The 20,219-nt window shown below is 33.3% G+C and overlaps 3 protein-coding genes across 3 annotated transcripts; all 3 read left to right on the top strand.

Moving 5' to 3' along the window:
* The first annotated feature begins 67 nt into the window (after positions 1-67).
* On the top strand, positions 68-2,906 carry LOC120341092 (ATP-dependent RNA helicase DDX51-like). The gene is made up of 2 exons (XM_078119784.1): positions 68-197; positions 790-2,906. Exon 2 carries the CDS (start codon positions 813-815, stop codon positions 2,649-2,651), a length of 1,839 nt encoding a protein of 612 aa, XP_077975910.1. The 5' UTR covers positions 68-197; positions 790-812; the 3' UTR covers positions 2,652-2,906.
* Positions 2,831-7,465, top strand: LOC120341093 (glutathione synthetase-like). The gene is made up of 9 exons (XM_039409527.2): positions 2,831-3,082; positions 3,455-3,600; positions 3,702-3,774; positions 3,950-4,374; positions 4,456-4,525; positions 4,941-5,132; positions 5,306-5,387; positions 5,617-5,815; positions 6,127-7,465. The coding sequence occupies exons 1-9, from the start codon at positions 2,948-2,950 to the stop codon at positions 6,248-6,250; spliced, it is 1,446 nt and encodes a 481-aa protein (XP_039265461.2). The 5' UTR covers positions 2,831-2,947; the 3' UTR covers positions 6,251-7,465.
* LOC120341094 (tRNA-dihydrouridine(20) synthase [NAD(P)+]-like) lies at positions 7,394-17,254 on the top strand. Its single transcript, XM_039409528.2, has 13 exons — positions 7,394-7,654; positions 7,733-7,778; positions 7,947-8,041; positions 8,180-8,223; positions 8,294-8,354; positions 8,554-8,667; positions 8,753-8,910; positions 9,858-10,026; positions 10,399-10,520; positions 10,707-10,862; positions 11,133-11,226; positions 11,390-11,463; positions 16,772-17,254. Exons 1-13 carry the CDS (start codon positions 7,526-7,528, stop codon positions 16,923-16,925), a joined length of 1,416 nt encoding a protein of 471 aa, XP_039265462.2. The 5' UTR covers positions 7,394-7,525; the 3' UTR covers positions 16,926-17,254.
* Positions 17,255-20,219: the final 2,965 nt, after the last annotated feature.

Raw genomic sequence — 20,219 nt, 5'->3', positions numbered from 1 at the left:
CGCATAACTGAATTTGAAACAACATCAACCAATAATCATCACGGTTTAAATGATTGATTTGTATTGATCTCAAAATAGGCGTGGTTTTAAAATAGAATTTGCAAGTCATCATTGAAATTCTGCTTATTCAGAGGGAAACACGTTATTGTTACTGGTGAATTAGGTACAAGAGCTGTTTTCAGTGGAAAAAACAGTAGGTAAGTATGCCTATGCTTTTTTGTCTTTTCTATGTATATGTCAATATTCTTAATAATGAAGAGTTTCATTTTATTTATTCATTTGAATGACCTAACCGGCGATCTCTATTATTCTATATTCGGGACTGTGTATACCGGTACTGTACCGGTACCAATACAGCAATAGGCTATATATATACGGTACCGTACCGGTAGGCTATATATATACGGTACCGGTAAGCCTATATATATGAAATATGCCGGTACCGATACAGATATATATATATACCCGTTTTCTCGAAAACTAGAGAGCATCTTATTTCAATTTTTTTTCGAAAAATACCGTAACACTATAGCTTATTTTTGGGGGATGTATTTTATTTTCATTTATCAAAAAAAATTACAAAGTAGAGAATTACGAGATTTTCAGATATACCAAATATGAATATTTCTGATAAGTCGAGATTTCTGAATAAATTTGAACAAATCAAAACCAAGGTCTTATCGATCCTTATCAAAAGTTTTACAAGATGAATCTGAGGAATGTTTGTATGAACTTTTTTGTGGTTATTATTTTGTTTCATTTGTTATGTCAATGCTTTTTTATTGTCAGAACTGATCGATTAAATAAATAAAATGTTCCCAATAATTCGTTATGGAGACGAGGATAGCAGTTTGATTAAGAATGAATCGAATAAAAATGATATTCTGGAGTCGTTGAAAAAGAGTGCAAAAAAGAAGAAGGCTGCTAAAAGACTGTTGGATGAAACATTGGTTCCTGGTGACAAAGAGTTTTCCACGACAAAAGAAATTGATGATAATATCGACACCAAAAAGGTCAAAGTTGAACAAATAAAAAATAGTTCTAATCAACTTCCTGAAAAAATTGTTAATAATGAAAAAAGAGATTTGATACATAGCCCTTATAAGAAAAATCAAGATGTTGAAAGTGTTTCCAGAGTTGGGACGGAAGGGAACAATAAATATGACCCATTTGAAGTATTGAAAATGAGACTGAAAGCTCCGAAGGGTGGTTACAATTTTGAAATGTTTAAAGTTGACCACAAGTTGCCAGAATGGATAGAGAATCCATATTGGATTGATATTGATATCAACAATTCAGAGGATTTTGACTTAACTTGCTTCCATGAACTGGTGCAAAAAAATTTGAAGGAAATGGAGATATTTAAACTTTTTCCTGTTCAAACAAGCCTCATACCTGCCTTGCTTTATAATTCCAAATGTTTCATGATCAGTAGACCAAATGATATCTGTGTATGTTCACCTACAGGCAGTGGAAAGACTTTGGCATTTGCGATACCAATTATTAACTGTTTGCTTGAATCACCAATTAATGGAACGAGGGCTTTAGTTGTTGTTCCGACAATTGAACTGGCTAAACAAGTGCATGGTGTGTTTCTTACATTGTCCAAGGGTAGTAATATTAAGTCTATTTTATTGGGTGGAAGCCAAATTGAAACTGAAAAGTATTTGCTTTCAAAAAAATCCAAGTTTGGGTTTGAGATTTTCCCAGATGTAATTGTTACCACACCAGGTAGATTGGCACACTTTCTCGAAGTCCCAGATTTACTTCATCTCAATAAGCTTAGGTTTCTGGTAATTGATGAAGCAGATCGAATATTGGATGTAATTAAACAGTCCTGGCTTCAGAAATTAAGATATCATTTACCTCAATCTGAGCAATCAACAGCGGAAAACGCAACACTACAGGATTTGATCAATCCTAAAAGATCAGTTCAGAAGCTTCTATTTTCTGCAACATTAAACACAGATCCCCAAAGACTAAAAACTCTTAATTTATTTCAACCACGTCTGTTTCTTGCTAAACCAGCGACAGAAAATAGGTCCGTTTCATTAACTAGTCAATATATAACCCCACCAACATTGCATGAACATACTGTCATATGTGAAACTAACATGAAGCCTTTAATTGTCATGGGATTACTGATAACACTGAAAGTGAAAAAGGCACTTTGTTTTACTCGAACTGCGGAGTCTACACGTAGACTTCATCATTTGATAAAGGAGTATTCAAAGTTCAATATATTAAGTATTCCATGTTTGGAATTTTCTTCTCTCCTAACCAAACGAGAGAGAAAACGTACAATGAATGATTTCAATTCTAAAAAAGAGTGTGTTTTAGTTTGTTCTGATGCCGTAGCACGTGGCATTGATGCAGAAGATGTCGAATTAGTGCTTTTGTATGATTCTCCATTGTTTATAGAAACTTACATACACAGAGCTGGAAGGGCATCTCGTGCAGGAAAAGAGGGTTCTGTATACAGCTTGATTAATCCTACAGAAGTGTCTCGTTGTAAGAAAATATTTCGAAAAGCTGGTAGACAGTTACCAGACGAATGTACTGTTGATAAAGATACAATATCCAGATTATCAGTTGATTATGAAAAAATACTTTCAAATGTTCAAAATATTTTGCAAGATTCAAAAACATAGAAAAACAATAAAATAATACTCTTATTGGAATCATTTTTCATTAGACTATTGGATTGATATATTAGTAAATATGTTATCATGTTCACCTTTTAGCCGTTTTTTGATTCTTTCATATTTTTGATTTAAATTGTAGAACAATCTGCTTTCAAAATTGCAAATTTCTACCTTCGTATTTCAAAGCGAAATCTCAAGCCAAAAATGAAAATCATATTTCTGAAATGTAATCATAATTACCATTGCCAAATTATTTCTAGACTTTGTGATTTGTAGAGAATATATCAGCTTACTCAATTATTATGAATCTAGTAGAGCAGATAAAAAGTTTTATGAAAGATGAAAAATTGGTGACTGGAGCAGCTTGCAATGCAGTTGATTTTGCAATTACTAAAGGAATCTTAATGAGGACTTCTGACAGGCGAGATTCCTCAGAGGTAACTGGTTTAAAGCTGATTAATTTAATAAATTTAGCAACTTAATCTGAATCGTGACTTGAATAGTTTCACTCAAAAATCTGTCTGCCGGACCTCTATTTGACTTCTTGTAATTGACTGCATTCAAGGTCCATGTCTGACTTTGCTGGGTTTTGTTCTTCGAACTGATGTACTTGGGAATTAAAGATGGAGTTGGCGACTTTGTCTTAATATAAATATTTAAGGCATGCTCTGATTTTTTAATATGGTATTGGTGAGGCAATTACCTTTTTTAACGTTATTTGATGTGAAAGGCCAATCTTTCCAGAGCCAACGATTTAATATGGTTATTTTGAATAATTGTTAAGTAAAGCTTTAGTATGTGTTATTAAGGTGGTGCAGCATGCACCTTTCACTTTGTTTCCATCTCCTGTCCCAAGCCATCTTATGGATCAAGCAAAAGATGTTCAGAAGGATTTCGGTTTTTTAATGCATGTGTTGAGTCAGGATCAGGATTTCCTAAAATCTGCTTACAGCAGGTAAGTTTGGCACTCTTTTCGATTCTAGATTTGTAAATCTGTTTCTGCATTGTTTGCATCTGCATTAGTTCGGCGTTACTGGTATTTCAATACTTTCACAGTGTACTTGAATCGGATGAGTTCACAAAGAATCTTTTTGATATCTATGAGACAACTCGCCAAGAAAAACCTAAGGTATATCTTCATTCCGATTGAAGTTTTTAATTACGGTAATTCTAATCTAATGTATATTGTTTTTACGTAATTATGGTGGTGTCATATAAATATTGCACCAACTTCATAAACATTTTCAAAATACGTATCGGAAATCTTTTTGAAACATTAACTTAAGTTTAATTTGTTGTTTCAGAAAGCAGAATTAGCGTTGATTCGTTCAGACTACATGCTCCATCAACCTGATCAAAATACCATAAGTTTAAAGCAAATTGAAGTCAACATGATTGCTTCAAGTTTCAATGGGATTGGTACAGAAAAAGTTACTGCACTTCACGAGTATAATTTAAACAGCAATGGCTTTAAGGACTTCCATGACAGGATGCCTGAAAATCTTGCTTTGCCTAACTTGGCTGATGGAATGTTGGCAGCCTGGAATCATTACGGACAACCTAATGCAGTTATTGTGTTCATTATTAGTGACGTAGAACAAAATATATTTGATCAAAGGACATTGGAATTCAAAATTATAGAAAAGAATCCGGATGTTCGTGTGAGAAGATATACCTTAGGTGAAGTTGCTGATAAAGGAAAACTTGATTCCAATTCAAAGCTTTTTATGTGAGACATCTTCTTTGTTTTAACCCTGTTTTCAATTGATTATTATGTAGAATACAGACTGTTGATTCTCTACCTTTTTAGAGCTGGTGAAGAAATAGCTGTTGCATACTACAGAGCTGGGTACACTCCAAATGATTACCTATCACAAAAAGTATGTGTCTAAAATGTTAATTACCGTATATCATCACCTTCAAAAATTTATTATACATTTCTTATTTCTTTTGTTTGGGATATGATTTCATATTCGTCAAATTGCTAGGAGATCTGATATTATACCATTTTTCTAAAGTAAACCTCATACCTTTAATCTGATGAGTGAATATGAGAATACTTTATAATAAGGAATAGAGGGCCAAAGGAGACACTAACCTGGCTTGTGATTATCGTCATGTGTAATGCCGATCAATCTCTAGCACTTATTTGACTGTGTCAACTATTAAGCCATTTTATTTGATATCTGATTTGTAAGTTTGTATTATTGTGATCAAATGTTTTAAATTGGATTGACCAATTTTTGGCACACTTCAAATTATCCATGTATTTAAATTTATGCTGGATAATTTCAGGAATGGGATGCAAGAAGAATGTTGGATTGCAGTGACACTATCAATTGTCCTAGTGCTGGTCATCAACTAGTTGGTGCTAAGAAGATGCAAGAAGTTCTCACACAGCCTGGTGTATTAGAAAAATTTATCAAAGGCGCTGATTCATTGAAACGACTGAGAGATACATTCGTAGGATTTTATGGATTGGAGATGGTACGCTGCTTTCGTTAAATCAATCTTGAGTTGCTCTCTGAACACGTATTGCATTCAGTAATGAACAACTTTCTTAGTAATTAAAGATTAACATGCATCTATCAGAATCATTCCTATAGTTACTTCCATCCAATTGATTATCACTTTTTTAATGTTTGCTATTCATACCACAGGGTGCTGAAGGAGATGAAGCAGTTGCAAAAGTTTTGAAGAATCCTGATAACTATGTTCTTAAACCACAGCTCGAAGGTGGAGGTGAGTGCACAGTAATATCACAACTGTAAAATCGATTACCATAAATGAAACATTTCGAGGATCCTTTCTCAGTTCCAGGTTTTCCCTATTTCTTTGGTGCAATTAGCAACCCCTAATTGCTAACGGTTCAATGTTAATTAGACATTCAAAAATTAGCGTGTGTAAAACACATTTACATATGAGTGAAAGTATGTAACATAATTAAATTCTTATTTCCTCCATCCTGCAGGAAATAATTTATATAATCAGGACCTTGTTGATAAATTAAATGAAGTTGGAAGTGATAAAAGAAGATGTAGTTACATTATCATGGAAAAAGTTAGACCTATGCCGGTTTCAACAATTATTATCAGAGCTGGGTCTGGTCCACAACAATTTAAACCCGTTGAAGGTGTCAGTGAACTTGGCATATATGGAGTCTTTTTGGCGTGAGTATGACTTCATTTATGAAACTCTGGATATGGAATATTTAAATCATTGCATGCTCAGTCGTACAAGAATTCGATTAGACTTATCGTGCTCAGAGCTTTTGATACATGGGCTGTAAACTGGCAATCTGGCATATGAATATGTATTCAAAATATCTGTATAACTCTAAAAGTATATATTTTTCTTGTTTTGCTCAATTTTGTTACTCGGCTGTTACTGGTATTGCTTCAAACAAATCTGAGCAAAACTAACTTTTGCACTCAGTTTGAGATTTTTGCACATTTTTTTGTTTCAACATTCTCATTCTTAGGTCTGGTGACAAGATAATCAAGAATACATGTGCAGGTCATCTACTTCGTACCAAAGCAAGTCATCATGACGATGGCGGAGTGGCAGCAGGTGTTGCTGTGTTAGATTCGCCGTTACTTGTGTGATTGTGTCTGAGTTACTAATCTGATATTTTTTATACTGGTTGTGATATAAGGAACAAGCGGATTTAATGAAGTCAATTAAACAAATATGAGTTGTCTTTGAAATGCTATTTATTTGATTCTTGTCACCCATAGAGTAAGAGACCAACATTTTAACCACTGGTAACATTGCCCACTGTATGCACCTGACTATCCAACCTTCATACACAGTTGTCGTATTACAGCAGGTTTATTGCTCTGCATTGAAAAGTAGAATTATATAAAACTTCAATCAACTGCCATCCTGGTACTCCTAGAAATCTTCTGATAATGCTTCTGGGGTTTTCAATTTTGTGCTTCGTTATGTTTATTTTTGCTCATTTTTAATATTTTAATTCTGAATCAAAGAATAGGTTACTGGTCAAGTTTGCATAAATGTATACATTTGTTTCATTTTCAATCATGTACATTCAAGTAGTAACTTGTGTGTACGCTTGGCTACAACGTGAAGTCAGTAAGTGATATATGGTTCCTTTAAGCCACTCCTGGTGGTAAATGATATCTGCTTCGAGTGCAAACTGACATTAATAATTATTCAACTTTGGTTAACTACGAGTATGTTTAATGGAGGTTTCCTATTCACTAATTTCCTGTATGTTTTGTTGATGAATGAATAAGTGCAATAATGCAATAAGAGTAGTAAAATGTTAAATTTATTCAATAGAAATTAGTGATGATGCAGTATTTCCATCATTAATAGCAGTCTAATATTCAAGTTGCCCCTGTAGATGCATAATTGATGATTCTTATTACATGGGCAATGAAATTCCCCACTGGTGCTACATCATAGTGTTTTCATCAATTTTTTCTATATTTCACCTATTCTGGAATACTGTTTAGCGAAATCCCAATAAAATACCTAGTGCTTTGTTCTTATGTATATGTCGATCAAGTTCCAATATATTCAAGTGCTTATTGTATAAGTTAGTTGTTTATTTATTCAAGATATGACCATATTTTTACACAGATATATCTAATTGAATTTTTTTATTCTAATTCAATCACTCTGATTTTCATGTATCGTATTGTGTTTGATGTTATATTATCAATGTTCCCAAAGAATAAGCTATATTTTTTCTATAGCGTTGCTAATGATTACTTCTCAGATACTACCATCAAGATTGTCAATTGTTCATTATAAATAGTACAATATATAATTCAGAAACTGTGTTTTTTTAGCTGTTTTATTGCTTAAAATAAGTTTAAATTCTGGAAAGCAAATAGATTTATACTTGCAAAATGTGTGATAAAAAAGAAGCAAGCAAGAGATATACTGGGAAGAATATCTTGGCTCCTATGGTTCGAATTGGTACTTTACCCTCAAGGCTGCTTGCATTGAAGTATGGTGCAGATCTAGCATATTGTGAGGTGAGAGATTGCAATGTGATGTTTTGTATTTATCTTATGTTTGCATCCTTATCATTCACAGTATACTTTACATTTCAGGAACTCATTGATTTCAGATTTGCAGAATGTCACAGAGTTGAAAATCGTAAGTTTTTTTTATTGTATTTCGCAAGTGTGTTTGTGGTTCCTTTCACAATGCGCCCACAACCCCATAATCACACAGAGGACTATTGCATGTTTCGGACAAGGGAATGGTTAACTTTTCATGACTATGTGACTGTAAAATGTCCTAATTTTTGATTTATTGTGGCAGCTATACTCGGGACTGTGGACTTTCTACAAGATAAAGACAGTCGACCAATGTTTCAAACATGCTCAGAAGAAAGAGATAAAGTTGTTTTGCAAATTGTAAGCTGATCTTAAACTTTTTTTTTCAAATATATATAATTTTTAGTACAGCGTGATGATTTTCCGATGCATATTCTTATAAGGATTGAATATTTGGCTAATCAATCCCAATTTGATTTATTATATTTTATTTTTCAGGGAACAGCTGATGCCCAAAGAGCTTTGCAAGTTGCTAAACTAGTGTAAGACGTAAGTTCATTATGCTTAGTTTTTGTTATTATGCACATTTATCTATTTTTCTTTTATTGACAGGGAGAACGATGTATCCGGTATTGATGTCAATATGGGTTGTCCCAAAGAATATTCTACCAAGGTGTGTGCACATGGTGGTGATATGTTGTTACATCATTCTTTTAGAAATTTCCCAAATGTTCAACACAAATTTATATAGAGAATGAAAGCAACTTTTCAATTTTCATGAATGTATTTCACATTTAATGTTTCTGAGATTTTAAAGTTTTATATAATTTCGGATTTTCATTTTTCTAATTGATGTTAACAATATTTTTCAGGGAGGAATGGGTGCTGCTTTGCTACGGAATCCAGAGAAAGTAAAAGAGATTTTGACAACTTTAGTAAAGGGAGTTTCAATTCCAGTTACATGCAAAATCAGGCTACTTCCAAAGGTTACTATAATTTGAAGATTGATGTTTTGTGCTAACTTATTTATAATTCCGAGTTGTGTTGTAAATTAAATTATTTATCTTTTAGCTAGAAGAGACAATTGAACTTGTTAAACTGATTGAAAGTACTGGTGTTGTTGCGATTGGTGTTCACGGCCGTCTTAAAGAGGAAAGACCACGGCATCCAGTTCATTCGAATATGATAAAAAAGATTGCAGAAACAGTTTCAATACCAGTTATAGCCAAGTATGTATCATCAATTGGTGAGACAATGTGATATGCATTTGGTTTTACCCATTAATTTATATTTATATACAGCTTACTGCTTCGCCAAAAGATCATATTAAATGATTATGACAACATCTTCATTACACACATCCTGTTGTGTAACTTAGGAAGTAATTTCCTCCGTTATATACTTAGCTTGTACTTTGAATTGCTTTACATAAATCTGATTTCCTTTTACCGAGTATTGGTGCGAGCGTTGAGAATATAGACTACTTAGTTTATAATTTTAATAATTTACCATGATTTTTGATTGTAATTTCCCACTGGATACTTTATTCCCCTTTGGATTCAGATTATGGGTATATGCTTTTTCATTTCCAATCCATTCTTATATATAAATCGAAAAGCAGGTGTTGTTCGTTTGCAGTTTCAAACACACCCTCCTGAGTTGAAGTTTCCACTTTCTTCTCTTAGCAATTCGGTTATGGAGCACACAAAGGGTCATGTTTGAAACTCATTAAAATCGTATTTGTCTCCTTCGCATTCAAATATACTCTCAAATACATCATAGGTTTATGTATAGAAATTTGTAAAAAAAGTGAATTAACTATTTTAATTGACATCAACTGTGTTATTCTTGCCTCAAAATGGGGTAGCTGTAAATCAGGACACTTGAACTATTTGTAGATTGTAATGATGCTGTAATGTAATTTGGGATAATACAACGCATTAGCATGTTTAAAAAGCCTAGATCACAGCTAATAGCCTGTTACTACTTTAGCAATCCTACATTTATGTCCATGCTCAATTGGATGTTCAGTTTTTCCTATTATAGATTCATATAAACAATATGTTAAATATTGAAATACCAAAATATCATGTTTATATACTGTACTTCAAAACTATTTAGAAATGTTAGCTTTCTACCTTTTTGGCCTCTTGTCACATGTAAATATGTTTTGTAGTGGTGGATCTGATGATATCATCAAGCAATATAAAGATATTGAAAGATTTAAACAACTGACTGGAGCTTCCTCTGTGATGATTGCTAGATCTGCTCAATGGAACATGTCAGTATTTAGGAAGGAAGGATTGCTTTCTACTGATGATGTTGTTAAGGATTATCTGAAATATGTGAGTCTAAAAGCTAAAAAGGTCAATGTTAACAAATAAATGCTCCTGATGGGAAATAAGATGCAATGAGGATGAAAATTATTAGCACAGTCAAGTCTCTTTGCGAGACTTATTTAAAATCTTCTACAGCGAGTTTTATTTCAAGACCTTTATGTTTTGTAACCATTTGATTAGATGTGGTTGTTCTGGAGTAATGTTGGTTTATGGGGCAACTATAGGCTTCTATATATACATATATATGACAAGTAGAAGTGCGAGCAGACTGACAAATAGCAAAAAATTGGTAGCAATTGTTGTGATTTGGTAATTTTTCAACTGATAAAAAACATATTTTTATATATTTTTGTGATTGTTTCATATCTTCTTATTTAGGCAATCAAATATAATAATCACTTCATAAACTGCAAGTTTTGTATCCAAGAAATATTGAGAGATAAACAAGAAAGTCCGATGGGAAAACAATTGCGGTCCTCTTCATCACTCAGAGAAATTTGGTAAGGGTTTTTCAATAAAGCTTGAAACGTTGGAAGTCGCTGATGGTTATTATGACAATCCTTGCTCTTTATATTGGATTTAAATTTCTAACATTTAACAATGTCATGATTTTTCCATATCCAACCAATTTATGGGGCCAAAGATTAATGTTTTTACTTTAAAAGTTACACTTAAAATACATGCAGTTGTATATGGGGTATGGAAGAGGAATATGATGCAGCAGAAAAAAGAAGAAATGAATTGCGGGTTAAACTTGGACTTGTTGATGACAAGTCATTAGAGCCTGATGCAAAACGAATAAAGAGATCTGATATTGTGGAGATGAATTTTCAAATTAAAAGGTGAGGGAGTTGAACTTCTTTAGTTTGAATTTCTTGTTTCTGTTTATTTCACTGACAATGAAGCTTTGACTAGGCTTTTTACAGACAATCCATTCGCTTTGAGGCGGGCCGAGATGCTGGACTTATTTTATGATAAAATGCAAATGCATGTTATTTTGGTAAATCTTACCCGATAACTTACATTCTACGTTTCGTGGACTAACCAGGACCCAATCTGCAATGATTCATAATTCAGCAGTAGTACTCTTTACCTTATGCATTTGTTTTTAGATGTGAATATGACTTGAAAAAGAACAAAACACCCAAAACAATTTTGTATGAATACACACTCAAAGAAGAGTTGAAGCCTCCTTTTTATACTACGGTCAGTGAACATACTTCTAGAGAAATTTTCCTTTATTAAACTATGTGAGTAAGGTCATGCATGTGTTTTAACATTCATTTTGTTGAATCACTATACTAGTAAATACAAAAAATGGATAGTCTTCAACTCTGAGACTCTCTATTTTACTTACTACATTTTGCAGGAATGTCGAAGTACAGATAGACACTTTCAATCAATTGTTACTGTAAATGGGAAAAAATATAAAACAACATCATGGTGAGTACCTGGATTTTCAACTGTATCCATAATTCATGTGAGCATGTATGTAGGGAACAAAACCATTTTTAAGCCATTCATTCATTTATCCGAGCTTGACTACTTTGAAGGATGATATTACAAATATATGAACTTTTGCATTGGGATTTTATTCTGAAGCAGTGATATATATATGGAATGCAGCTGGCCGAGAATCCCCGCGCAGTACTTTCGTTCTGCCGCGCTTTGCATAAGTATTAAAATGTTGTGCTTTTTTCTATTTCTTTTTTTGGAGCTCACATGGCCTTCTATTCCGCGCAACTAAGCAAGCTCTTAGAGGGAACGATGGACACAACAACAACACTTGAACCAACCAAAAAGCAAACTAATATATAGGATTTAAAACAGAAATCATATGCCCACTCATCACACAAACGCTAAGATGTCTCAATGTCATCGATTGTTATATTTTTGTAATATATTCTAATTATATCTTTACACAAAACATAACCAAATAATAAAAAAATAACACCGTCAATACTGACATGTCTCAATTTTCTAGGTTATTATAACATAACATTTTAACACATACTAATTCTTCGAATGACTTTGAACTTTAGAAATATATTTAAGTTTTGAATTTTTTTTTTCAATATCACCGGTAACATGATTTTGGCAATGAAATAAGCATAGGAAAATGTGAAGGAAAACGGATTTCAGTTAATAATTTTTAACACTTCCTCAATTCAGAAAATATTCAAAACAAAAATCTCTTTATTTTGCTTTCCGAAAATATTCTCAATATCCTACTATTTTTACCACTTTTTTACGCCCCCAAAAATATAAAAATTGAAAAGATTTTCAGAATTGAATTTAAAATGGTTGATTACCGGTATTCAGTTTTGGTCATTTATGAATGCTGTTATGATTACTTATTTCGCAATTTGCAGAATACTTGTTTAATCAAGCTAAATTTAGTTTTTGCAATAAAGGTTTATTTGTTTAGCGGGATATTTATTTATAGCTTGAATAAATTGATCATCAATATTTCGCTTAATTTTACTGATTTGACATGATAATTGATGTAATTCTTGATATAGATGATGCCCATCTCACACAATGTATACAAATATGACAGAAAATTCTTACACAAATTTGACATTGGCAGGAATAGTCAAATTCAGAGATAAATTAATCAAACCTATCTTATGTAATCATTAAAAATATCTTTTTGTAAACAATTGTCAAGTGGTGGGGTGGTACCAAATTGTTTATATTTTTGTTTGTTTGTTTTTTTATTATTAGATCAATATCTAGTTTCGGTTGCCCATATTTATTTATATGTTTTGACATTTTTTTTTGAAATTATCTTGCAAGAGGTGATAGAGATCATTTATATTTCCAGGTTTATAATACATCTAAATATTTGTATTTATTTGCAAATAGCTGTAAACTTCAGGCTGTATACATATGAACACATTTCAGTAGCACATGAATGTTACTTCCAGTAGTTCAATGAATGATGCAAATTTAAAAAAAAACTTTGATTTCATGTCAATATCTCTTAAGCACACTTTGCTCTAATATTGCAATTCATTGTCTGCGTTTTTCCAGAACAGCATTAATTGGATTAGCATGTCTCATATATTCATACGTTTTTACAATATTGCTTACTTCTGAAATCCGTATGCAACCTGTCCAAAATGCGTTGAAGATGTTGAAATATATTTCAAAAAACCAACACTAATTCAACTATTACATTTTTAAACAGCCAAAGTATGTTCCACATTAATGGTGACATTCAAAGTCTTTTTATTCTCAGAAAAATTTCAACCAACCTTGGGTACATATGTGCGAAATTCAAAAATTTGCATTTAATCTTTATGAATTTCACTGCTTCAGAACCACTTTTAATTAATTAGCCATTGTATATTTTGTCTTGCCGTTTCAGTATTGATAGGTATGCACCTCTTGCTTGTTTATTAGTTTATCTTAACTGGGTGTTTGGTTTATTATTACTGTTATGGTGCCGTGTTATCGTATGTTACCATCTGGATAACCATGTCGCTTGTGTGGTCAAAACACTTCTTCAGGTGAGTGGTTGTCGTATCGTCTTGTAACGGAATTTTTATTGAAAGTTCAATTTTGACCAAGCAAGTACGTTGGATAATTTTTTTTTGATGAATCTTACTTTTCTGTGGGCGATGCTTGATGTAATTCACTACCCAATATTTAAGATGAAAATATTACGATTTTGTTAATAATGTATTGTTCACAAATTCTAATAATAGCAATCTTATATATGATGAATTGTAAAAAATGCTCCTGTCACAGATGACATTCTGCGGCTTTTATCATTATAACATGGCGATGATGGAAACCCAGAAATATGTTAGTTTTCAGACTTCCGTTTTTTTAGTCTTTAAACTAGCTAGTTTAACAGGCTGGAATTATTTGTTTACTGCAATATGTGAATTGAGTATTCCGGTGTCGCTTTCAATCGTTGGAATAGAGAGAACACCTCACCCACGTATGATTGGTAACAACTGTTGCTCTTCTTCCCTAGATGTCTGTGATTGATGCTTGGATAGCTTTGTACATGTAGGCGTGGGTGATTGTGAATTTCTCATAAAAGTATTTTTACTACGAATCCTTAGAATTATTTTGATTATTTTTCTATTTTGAAACTCTTTACTTCCGTTTATATCGTGGTTTGTTTTTTATATAAAGATATAAGTTGATAAAAACCATTGCTGTTTTGTAATTTACACTATTTACTTGGTTTGATTTACCAATATACGCCTGTCCCATATTTTCTGACGTCTTGTGTAGGTGTTTTGTTCCGGTTTTTGTTTGGGTGAAATATTTTATTTTAGTTATTTATATTTTCACTTTCGATTTATGAACATGATTTCCTACGAATTATTCTTTCCTCCTACTGATGTTTTCCGACCTCATCTGACATTCTCCGTCATAGCTTTAATGTCATCAATTGCCCTTATGTGGTGGCGTACTATATTGTTACACTACCAAACTTTCCATGCTGTAAAAATATGGAAATGTTTAATTTTGGGCGCACACGAATTAGAGTCATTTACTAACTATAGCTTGTATCGTTCATTATGTGAAAATTTTTTATCAACGTTTTCATGAACTATCTACGATAGTTTAGTAAAACACCATAACGATCCCCAATACAGTCCAGTATAATCACCTTATTTATTTTTTAATTCCAAATCCAAATTTTATTTTTCTTTATGTGGTGGGCGTCAAGTTGAAATAACACCAATTAACCCTCGACGGACATTTTATTTCGTCAGCAGCCGCTCGCTTGTTCATTAAATGCAAGATCCTAACCATAAGTCAAATCTCGCGTGCATTGTCTTCCTTTTAATCTTCCTAATCCTGTTTCGCTTTCGCAATTTTCAACATTGTCGTCAACAAATGCTCTTACTTTTAAACTAGTATTGCCCATGTAGTGGACGCCCATTATTTTCATATCGGACGTACATGTTACTGCTTGAACAAGTACTGAACTTGGATAAAATGAATCAATTCGGATGCGTGTATCGTGCGCCCGAATTAGTCATCGCACGCGCGTGGTCTTTTTTCCTGCAAGGGCGTTGATGAATCAGTTGATGCCTTGCGACGAATGATTACGTTCGTTTCCAGTAATTTACTTGTTATTCGGTCTGTTTTTAGCACAACAAGATTTACTGTTCGCATTTTTTTACGCAAGAATTATTTGTCGATTTTTGCATTTCGATCTTTATTAATGAGATTCCAAGAAACTGTTGAATCGCGGTTCGTTGTATCTATATTTTAAACAGATATTGCAACCAAAATGTCGTACTGCGAATAATTTTATCGTATAATCGTATGCGAGGTTTGCTTTTTTTCAAACAATAATCTCACGGCGGATCGTAAATGTCTTAAAGATTTGTTTATGACCGCCCATTGTGTAACGGGACTGGAGCTCCGCGTAAGCGCCTGTGTGCTCAGATATCCCGAATGGTTCCATAAACCAATGCCGTAATTAAAATATTCATTTTCCTCAACCAAAAGACTTGTCAAGCTCTAATATCGTTGAATGTACTTTGTGTAATGAATAATCTTAACCTGTGTTGTAAAATTCAAATCCGACGAGGCTTCGTGGTTATTGATGGCGGTATATTTGGTCTCTGTGTAACCGCGAAATAATGGATTCCTGTAGCATACATATAATTTTCCCAAAATATTCGTACCCTTTAATATCGCCTATAACTCGATTAAATAGAATGCATCTTGGTGAAAATAGCAGTTTCGTACTATCCAAATAAACTGTCGACAGATAGATAACCTCATTATTCTCGCTGCTTCAAATCAAAATGACCTCGATGGGCCAGTTAAACAGATATTTCTGTCACGTCATGCATACCAAAACACAGAAGAAAAAAATTACAAGGATCACAAATCTAAACTAAATAACAAAACGTGACCGTGCGAGGTTTCGCGTGTTAGATTTCGAACATTTTTATTAATATATTAAATTTCGATCATTATCCAAGAACTTACCTAAGGTTCTAAGTGTATATAGCTAGGGAGTAAATTTTAGTGTATAATTCCAATCGCAAGTTTATTTTGGTTCATTTCCGCAACGATATTATCACTTCTTGGCGGCGCATGCCGTTAGTCCCGGACTATTATCATCGTGTATATTTGTTTATAAATGAAAAGCATTTCGAGTTGATTCTCCAAGGCTTACTTAACATGTTTTGAGCTACTAGCTCTGTGTATATATTTTTTATCATAATTTGATTTCACGCACTTTCTGTGGAACGTTATCAATTCAATATGGGAATACTGGCGTATAAGTTCAGTGTTCATTTATAAAGTATCAAGTAGTGTATCTCATGAATTTGTGCGATGTATCTTTCCGTGGCTTGTTTGCTATTGTTTCTATTAACATACCACTGAGGGTTCATCCAACTCCATCAAAACTCATGTAACATGTCAGGATTAAGACGATAGCAGTCTTGTGAAAATATTAATATCTTATATTAATATCGTGATATGGCCGGATACATTAGAAAGGTCAATGCTGTTACAAATTTTTGTGGTCTTATCACCTTGTCCTATTATATGATTTTTTTCATTGTTATTTCTTTCTTTTTAACATTTTTGAGAAATTAAAAAAAATTCGAGCTTAAAGCGAGTTGGCAACGCCCAAAACCGCCCTTGAAAAATATATTTAAAAAAGTGTTTATTCAATATTGATTTTCCCGGTTTTCGTTTTAAATCAAATTTTATAATTCCACCTTCCATTATATACAAATATAATATTCTATAGGGAAAGAAACAAAAAACTTGCGGAACAGAGTGCTGCCATTGTTTGTCTAAGAACGCTTGGAATCGACGATGGAAGGATGGCGCCAATAGACAGAAAAGTTCCGTCTCAGAGTACAACTCGTCCGAAGTTTGTGAAGTTATCATCAACTACGTAATGGAGAAATCTTGATTCCGAACATCTATGTTGAATATTCACCTTGCCATCTCTCGAATACAAAAGGAAAAAAGAAATATTTGGCGCGTCTGTTTTCTTCCAGACAAATGCGCTGCCCTAATGATATTTTTTTGTTTCCCCTGATATTTCTGATTATTGTATGTGCAATTTCACCTGCTGCGTTTCGAGTTGCTTCAATTATCATTTGAAGTTTGAATATTTTCGTCTCTGCAACCTCATTTAGTATGAATTAATGCAGACAAATGAAACTAATAGTAGACACGCATCTTCTGAATAAAACATTTTTGTAATTAAAGTTGTATGGTATTTCGGGACAAAGATTGGATGTTTGTAATATTTTATGGGAATTGGACGGAAGTAAGTTCTTGAAGAGTTTCATCTGTGTGTTATATTTTGAAATCGTTTGCTTAGTTTTGAAGAAAGCATCCTACTTTATGTTATAAGGAGGAAATAAAGATCATTGGTACTGGGGTTATCCGGTAGCGGCGATTTCGGACCGATGACGCTAAATCCCTGCCTATGCGACGCGTAAAAAAGCTGGTCCGCATAACACCATCGTGAGTGATTGCACATCTGCGACATTGAAGCAAGTTCTGGTCGGCAAATATTTCAAAAGAGGAAATTATTTGTGCAGAGACAAAAATGTGTTGAATTCTCTTCCTGGAAGGGGTGATTGGCATTCTCGAGATGCCCTGCGTTAACGATCTATAATCTCTCGCCAGGAAAGAATGCTGCCTGAATAATTTTAACCAAGTCTTTAAAAAAGCATTCTGTAATTCGTGTCTAATTTTCTAGACGCAATTATGGCGACTCCGCAGCTGACGGCGTCGAGATGAGACTTGAGATAAGGAGATTGCTTCAGACTATTAATAAAATAATGGCTCAATAATCGCGTCAATTTTCTTCCATTCGACAGTCCGGATCAAATTACGACCAATGAAGATGGATAATTTGTGACGGAAATATTTTTTATTAGGACTCAATATGATATTTTATTGAGTATTCAGCTACTGGGCAGATCCGGGCGTAAACAATGCATCGCCTGACAGATAAAATTACCGCAGTTTGGACGCAGGTTTTTTCAAATGGCCTTTTTGCAAAATGTGAATTGCAATTCAGAACCTTTTTATCTATTGTGCTTTTCTCATATTGAAGTTCAACGAAACAATTTGACTAAAAGCTATTTATTACTTCAACATAAATGACTAAGGCTTTAGACTGATTCGAAACTTCTCTCTTCCGACAAGTCTCCATCCATCACGTTTATTTTACTGCCATTTATGTAAATCTGAAAATTTTCATTGTTATTCATATGATAAATTAAAATGGATGCAAGTTGTAGATCAGTACGTGCAGAACCTACTATCAAATCATTTTTTTAAGAACTTCAATACTTTGGAACATTGTCAGAGGCTAGGTTATCTGCTTTATTTTTTTCTGGTTCCAATTTCCAAGGTTGGATTGGTTTTGTGGAATAACCAATAAGTTTCATGTCATGGAATTAGTCTAAATCTGGCATCTGTACCAAATATTTATAAATATTTTTGTTTCAGCATAAGATAAGGAAACTATTCAGGTCAAATGAGTTCAATTTCCTCCATTTTCTGTCCAGTTTAATCTATTTATTTTTTTTGTAATGTTCTGATACCATTATAAGAAACTGTATATATGAACAGAAATAGACTTTCATACTCCAAGAGGACCACCACCACGATGCAGTATGAATACAAAGAATGCACTTATTTGAATATGTTCGAATATACAAAGATGTTTCTACATATAAGAGATGAATCATAATGATGTTTCTAAATGTATTTTCTATTACAAAAATTAAATTGTGGCTTAAATTTAATCTGACACAGCGATTGTGGCATATTGGCGCCATTTTGTTTCATGTGTTGTCAGTGGTGCGTAACCGTTACAGCTGTGTTCAAAAAAGCGCCAGTTTGTTTTAACAGAATATGTCATCTACTGTACTTGGTGTTCGCTGAAACGCTTTTTATATATCCAACAGGAACAGACTTTTGGAGAAGAGGTTTGCATAACCAACAGACTTGTAGTACGGTGGTGATTGGAGGTAATTACTTATATGTTCCGGATCCGCATAGATATACAGTATAACTTGTATATAATATACTTACAGCACACACATGTCACTAGGGTAAAGTACATAAGTTACGTTATGAGTAACAGTTTGTAAGTAAAACTATGCCACTAGTAACACTAGCATGAAATAACCTAAAATATATTTTAACTCAAAAGAAAAAATGAAATTTAGCTTACCGAAAATGACTAATTTCACGATTTAGTTCATCTAAACTGCAAGTTTATGAGATAACTTCGTTGTAAGAGCGTTGAATTAACAAAATCGTGGGTCATCAATGTGTCACATTAATTCTGGCTTAAACTGAAATTTTGGATACTTCCGTAGTATGTGTACCAGGTTAGGGTTAGGCCATAATTTTAGTCCGATTTTCCCTATTTTAGTTCTATTACGAGTTCGGGGACTGTCTGTGTTAGCCAAATGAATATCTCGCCTGTCCATAGGTTTCAGTCCCTTTACACAACTTGATGTAAAATAGGCTAACAAAATTAGTTACCCGCACATACTTCTGGAGCGCCAAATTTTGTATGTTCAACACAGTCTAAATTCTAACTCGATTCTCTGTTGAATATCCCCACCCGCATATCATTTACATACATTTAAGTTTGTTTATCGTTTGCTACACGATAAATTTATATGAAAATAAACAGAGGTAACAGGATCGCGTCTTCCAGACGTTTTCACACATATTTTCTCAGTAATTACATAGACTACATTATTTTATTATAATTTGCTTAATTTGGCATTGTTGGCGATAGAAGTTTGAAATTGGGCTACACATAGTTTACATCGGTGATCTAAAGTATATACCCTTTGTTTTGCGACCGACAAAAAGAAATGAAGTTTATTTAATACCTGCTAGCATCTGAACATTCCTCACTGATAAAAGTTGTCAATTGCACACATTTTAAAAAAACAAGTATAATTTTTCATTGTTTTGTAATCAACGTCGACACTCACGTCATCCTGTCAAGCAGTGAAATTTATTTTTCACTCTCGTAAAAGTGAATTCCCAATTGTTTTATGGTTGTTGAAAATGGCACCGCGACGGTGACGAATTTTTCCAGGATGACCATTTTTCAGTCGGTAATGAATAATTTAAAAACTCATTCCATCCGGATTAATTTTAATTCATTAGGCTTCGGTTTTATCCCCGGTAAAACGGTTTCG

Source organism: Styela clava, chromosome 14 (assembly GCF_964204865.1).
Source record: "Styela clava chromosome 14, kaStyClav1.hap1.2, whole genome shotgun sequence".
NCBI classification, from domain to species: Eukaryota; Metazoa; Chordata; class Ascidiacea; order Stolidobranchia; family Styelidae; genus Styela; species Styela clava.
This window is presented reverse-complemented; position numbering and strand designations above follow the sequence as displayed.

What these genes read in the sequence shown, in the direction of transcription:
- LOC120341093 (XM_039409527.2), top strand. Translation starts at nt 2,948, where the DNA reads ATGAATCTAGTAGAGCAGATAAAAAGTTTTATGAAAGATGAAAAATTG. An exon ending in CTCGCCAAGAAAAACCTAAG is followed by an intron (nt 3,775 to 3,949) that starts GTATATCTTCAT and finishes TTGTTGTTTCAG; the next exon opens with AAAGCAGAATTAGCGTTGAT. An exon ending in ACCACAGCTCGAAGGTGGAG is followed by an intron (nt 5,388 to 5,616) that starts GTGAGTGCACAG and finishes TCCATCCTGCAG; the next exon opens with GAAATAATTTATATAATCAG.
- LOC120341094 (XM_039409528.2), top strand. Translation starts at nt 7,526, where the DNA reads ATGTGTGATAAAAAAGAAGCAAGCAAGAGATATACTGGGAAGAATATC. An exon ending in ATGTCACAGAGTTGAAAATC is followed by an intron (nt 7,779 to 7,946) that starts GTAAGTTTTTTT and finishes TTATTGTGGCAG; the next exon opens with CTATACTCGGGACTGTGGAC. An exon ending in AAATATAAAACAACATCATG is followed by an intron (nt 11,464 to 16,771) that starts GTGAGTACCTGG and finishes AATATTCTATAG; the next exon opens with GGAAAGAAACAAAAAACTTG.
- LOC120341092 (XM_078119784.1), top strand. Translation starts at nt 813, where the DNA reads ATGTTCCCAATAATTCGTTATGGAGACGAGGATAGCAGTTTGATTAAG.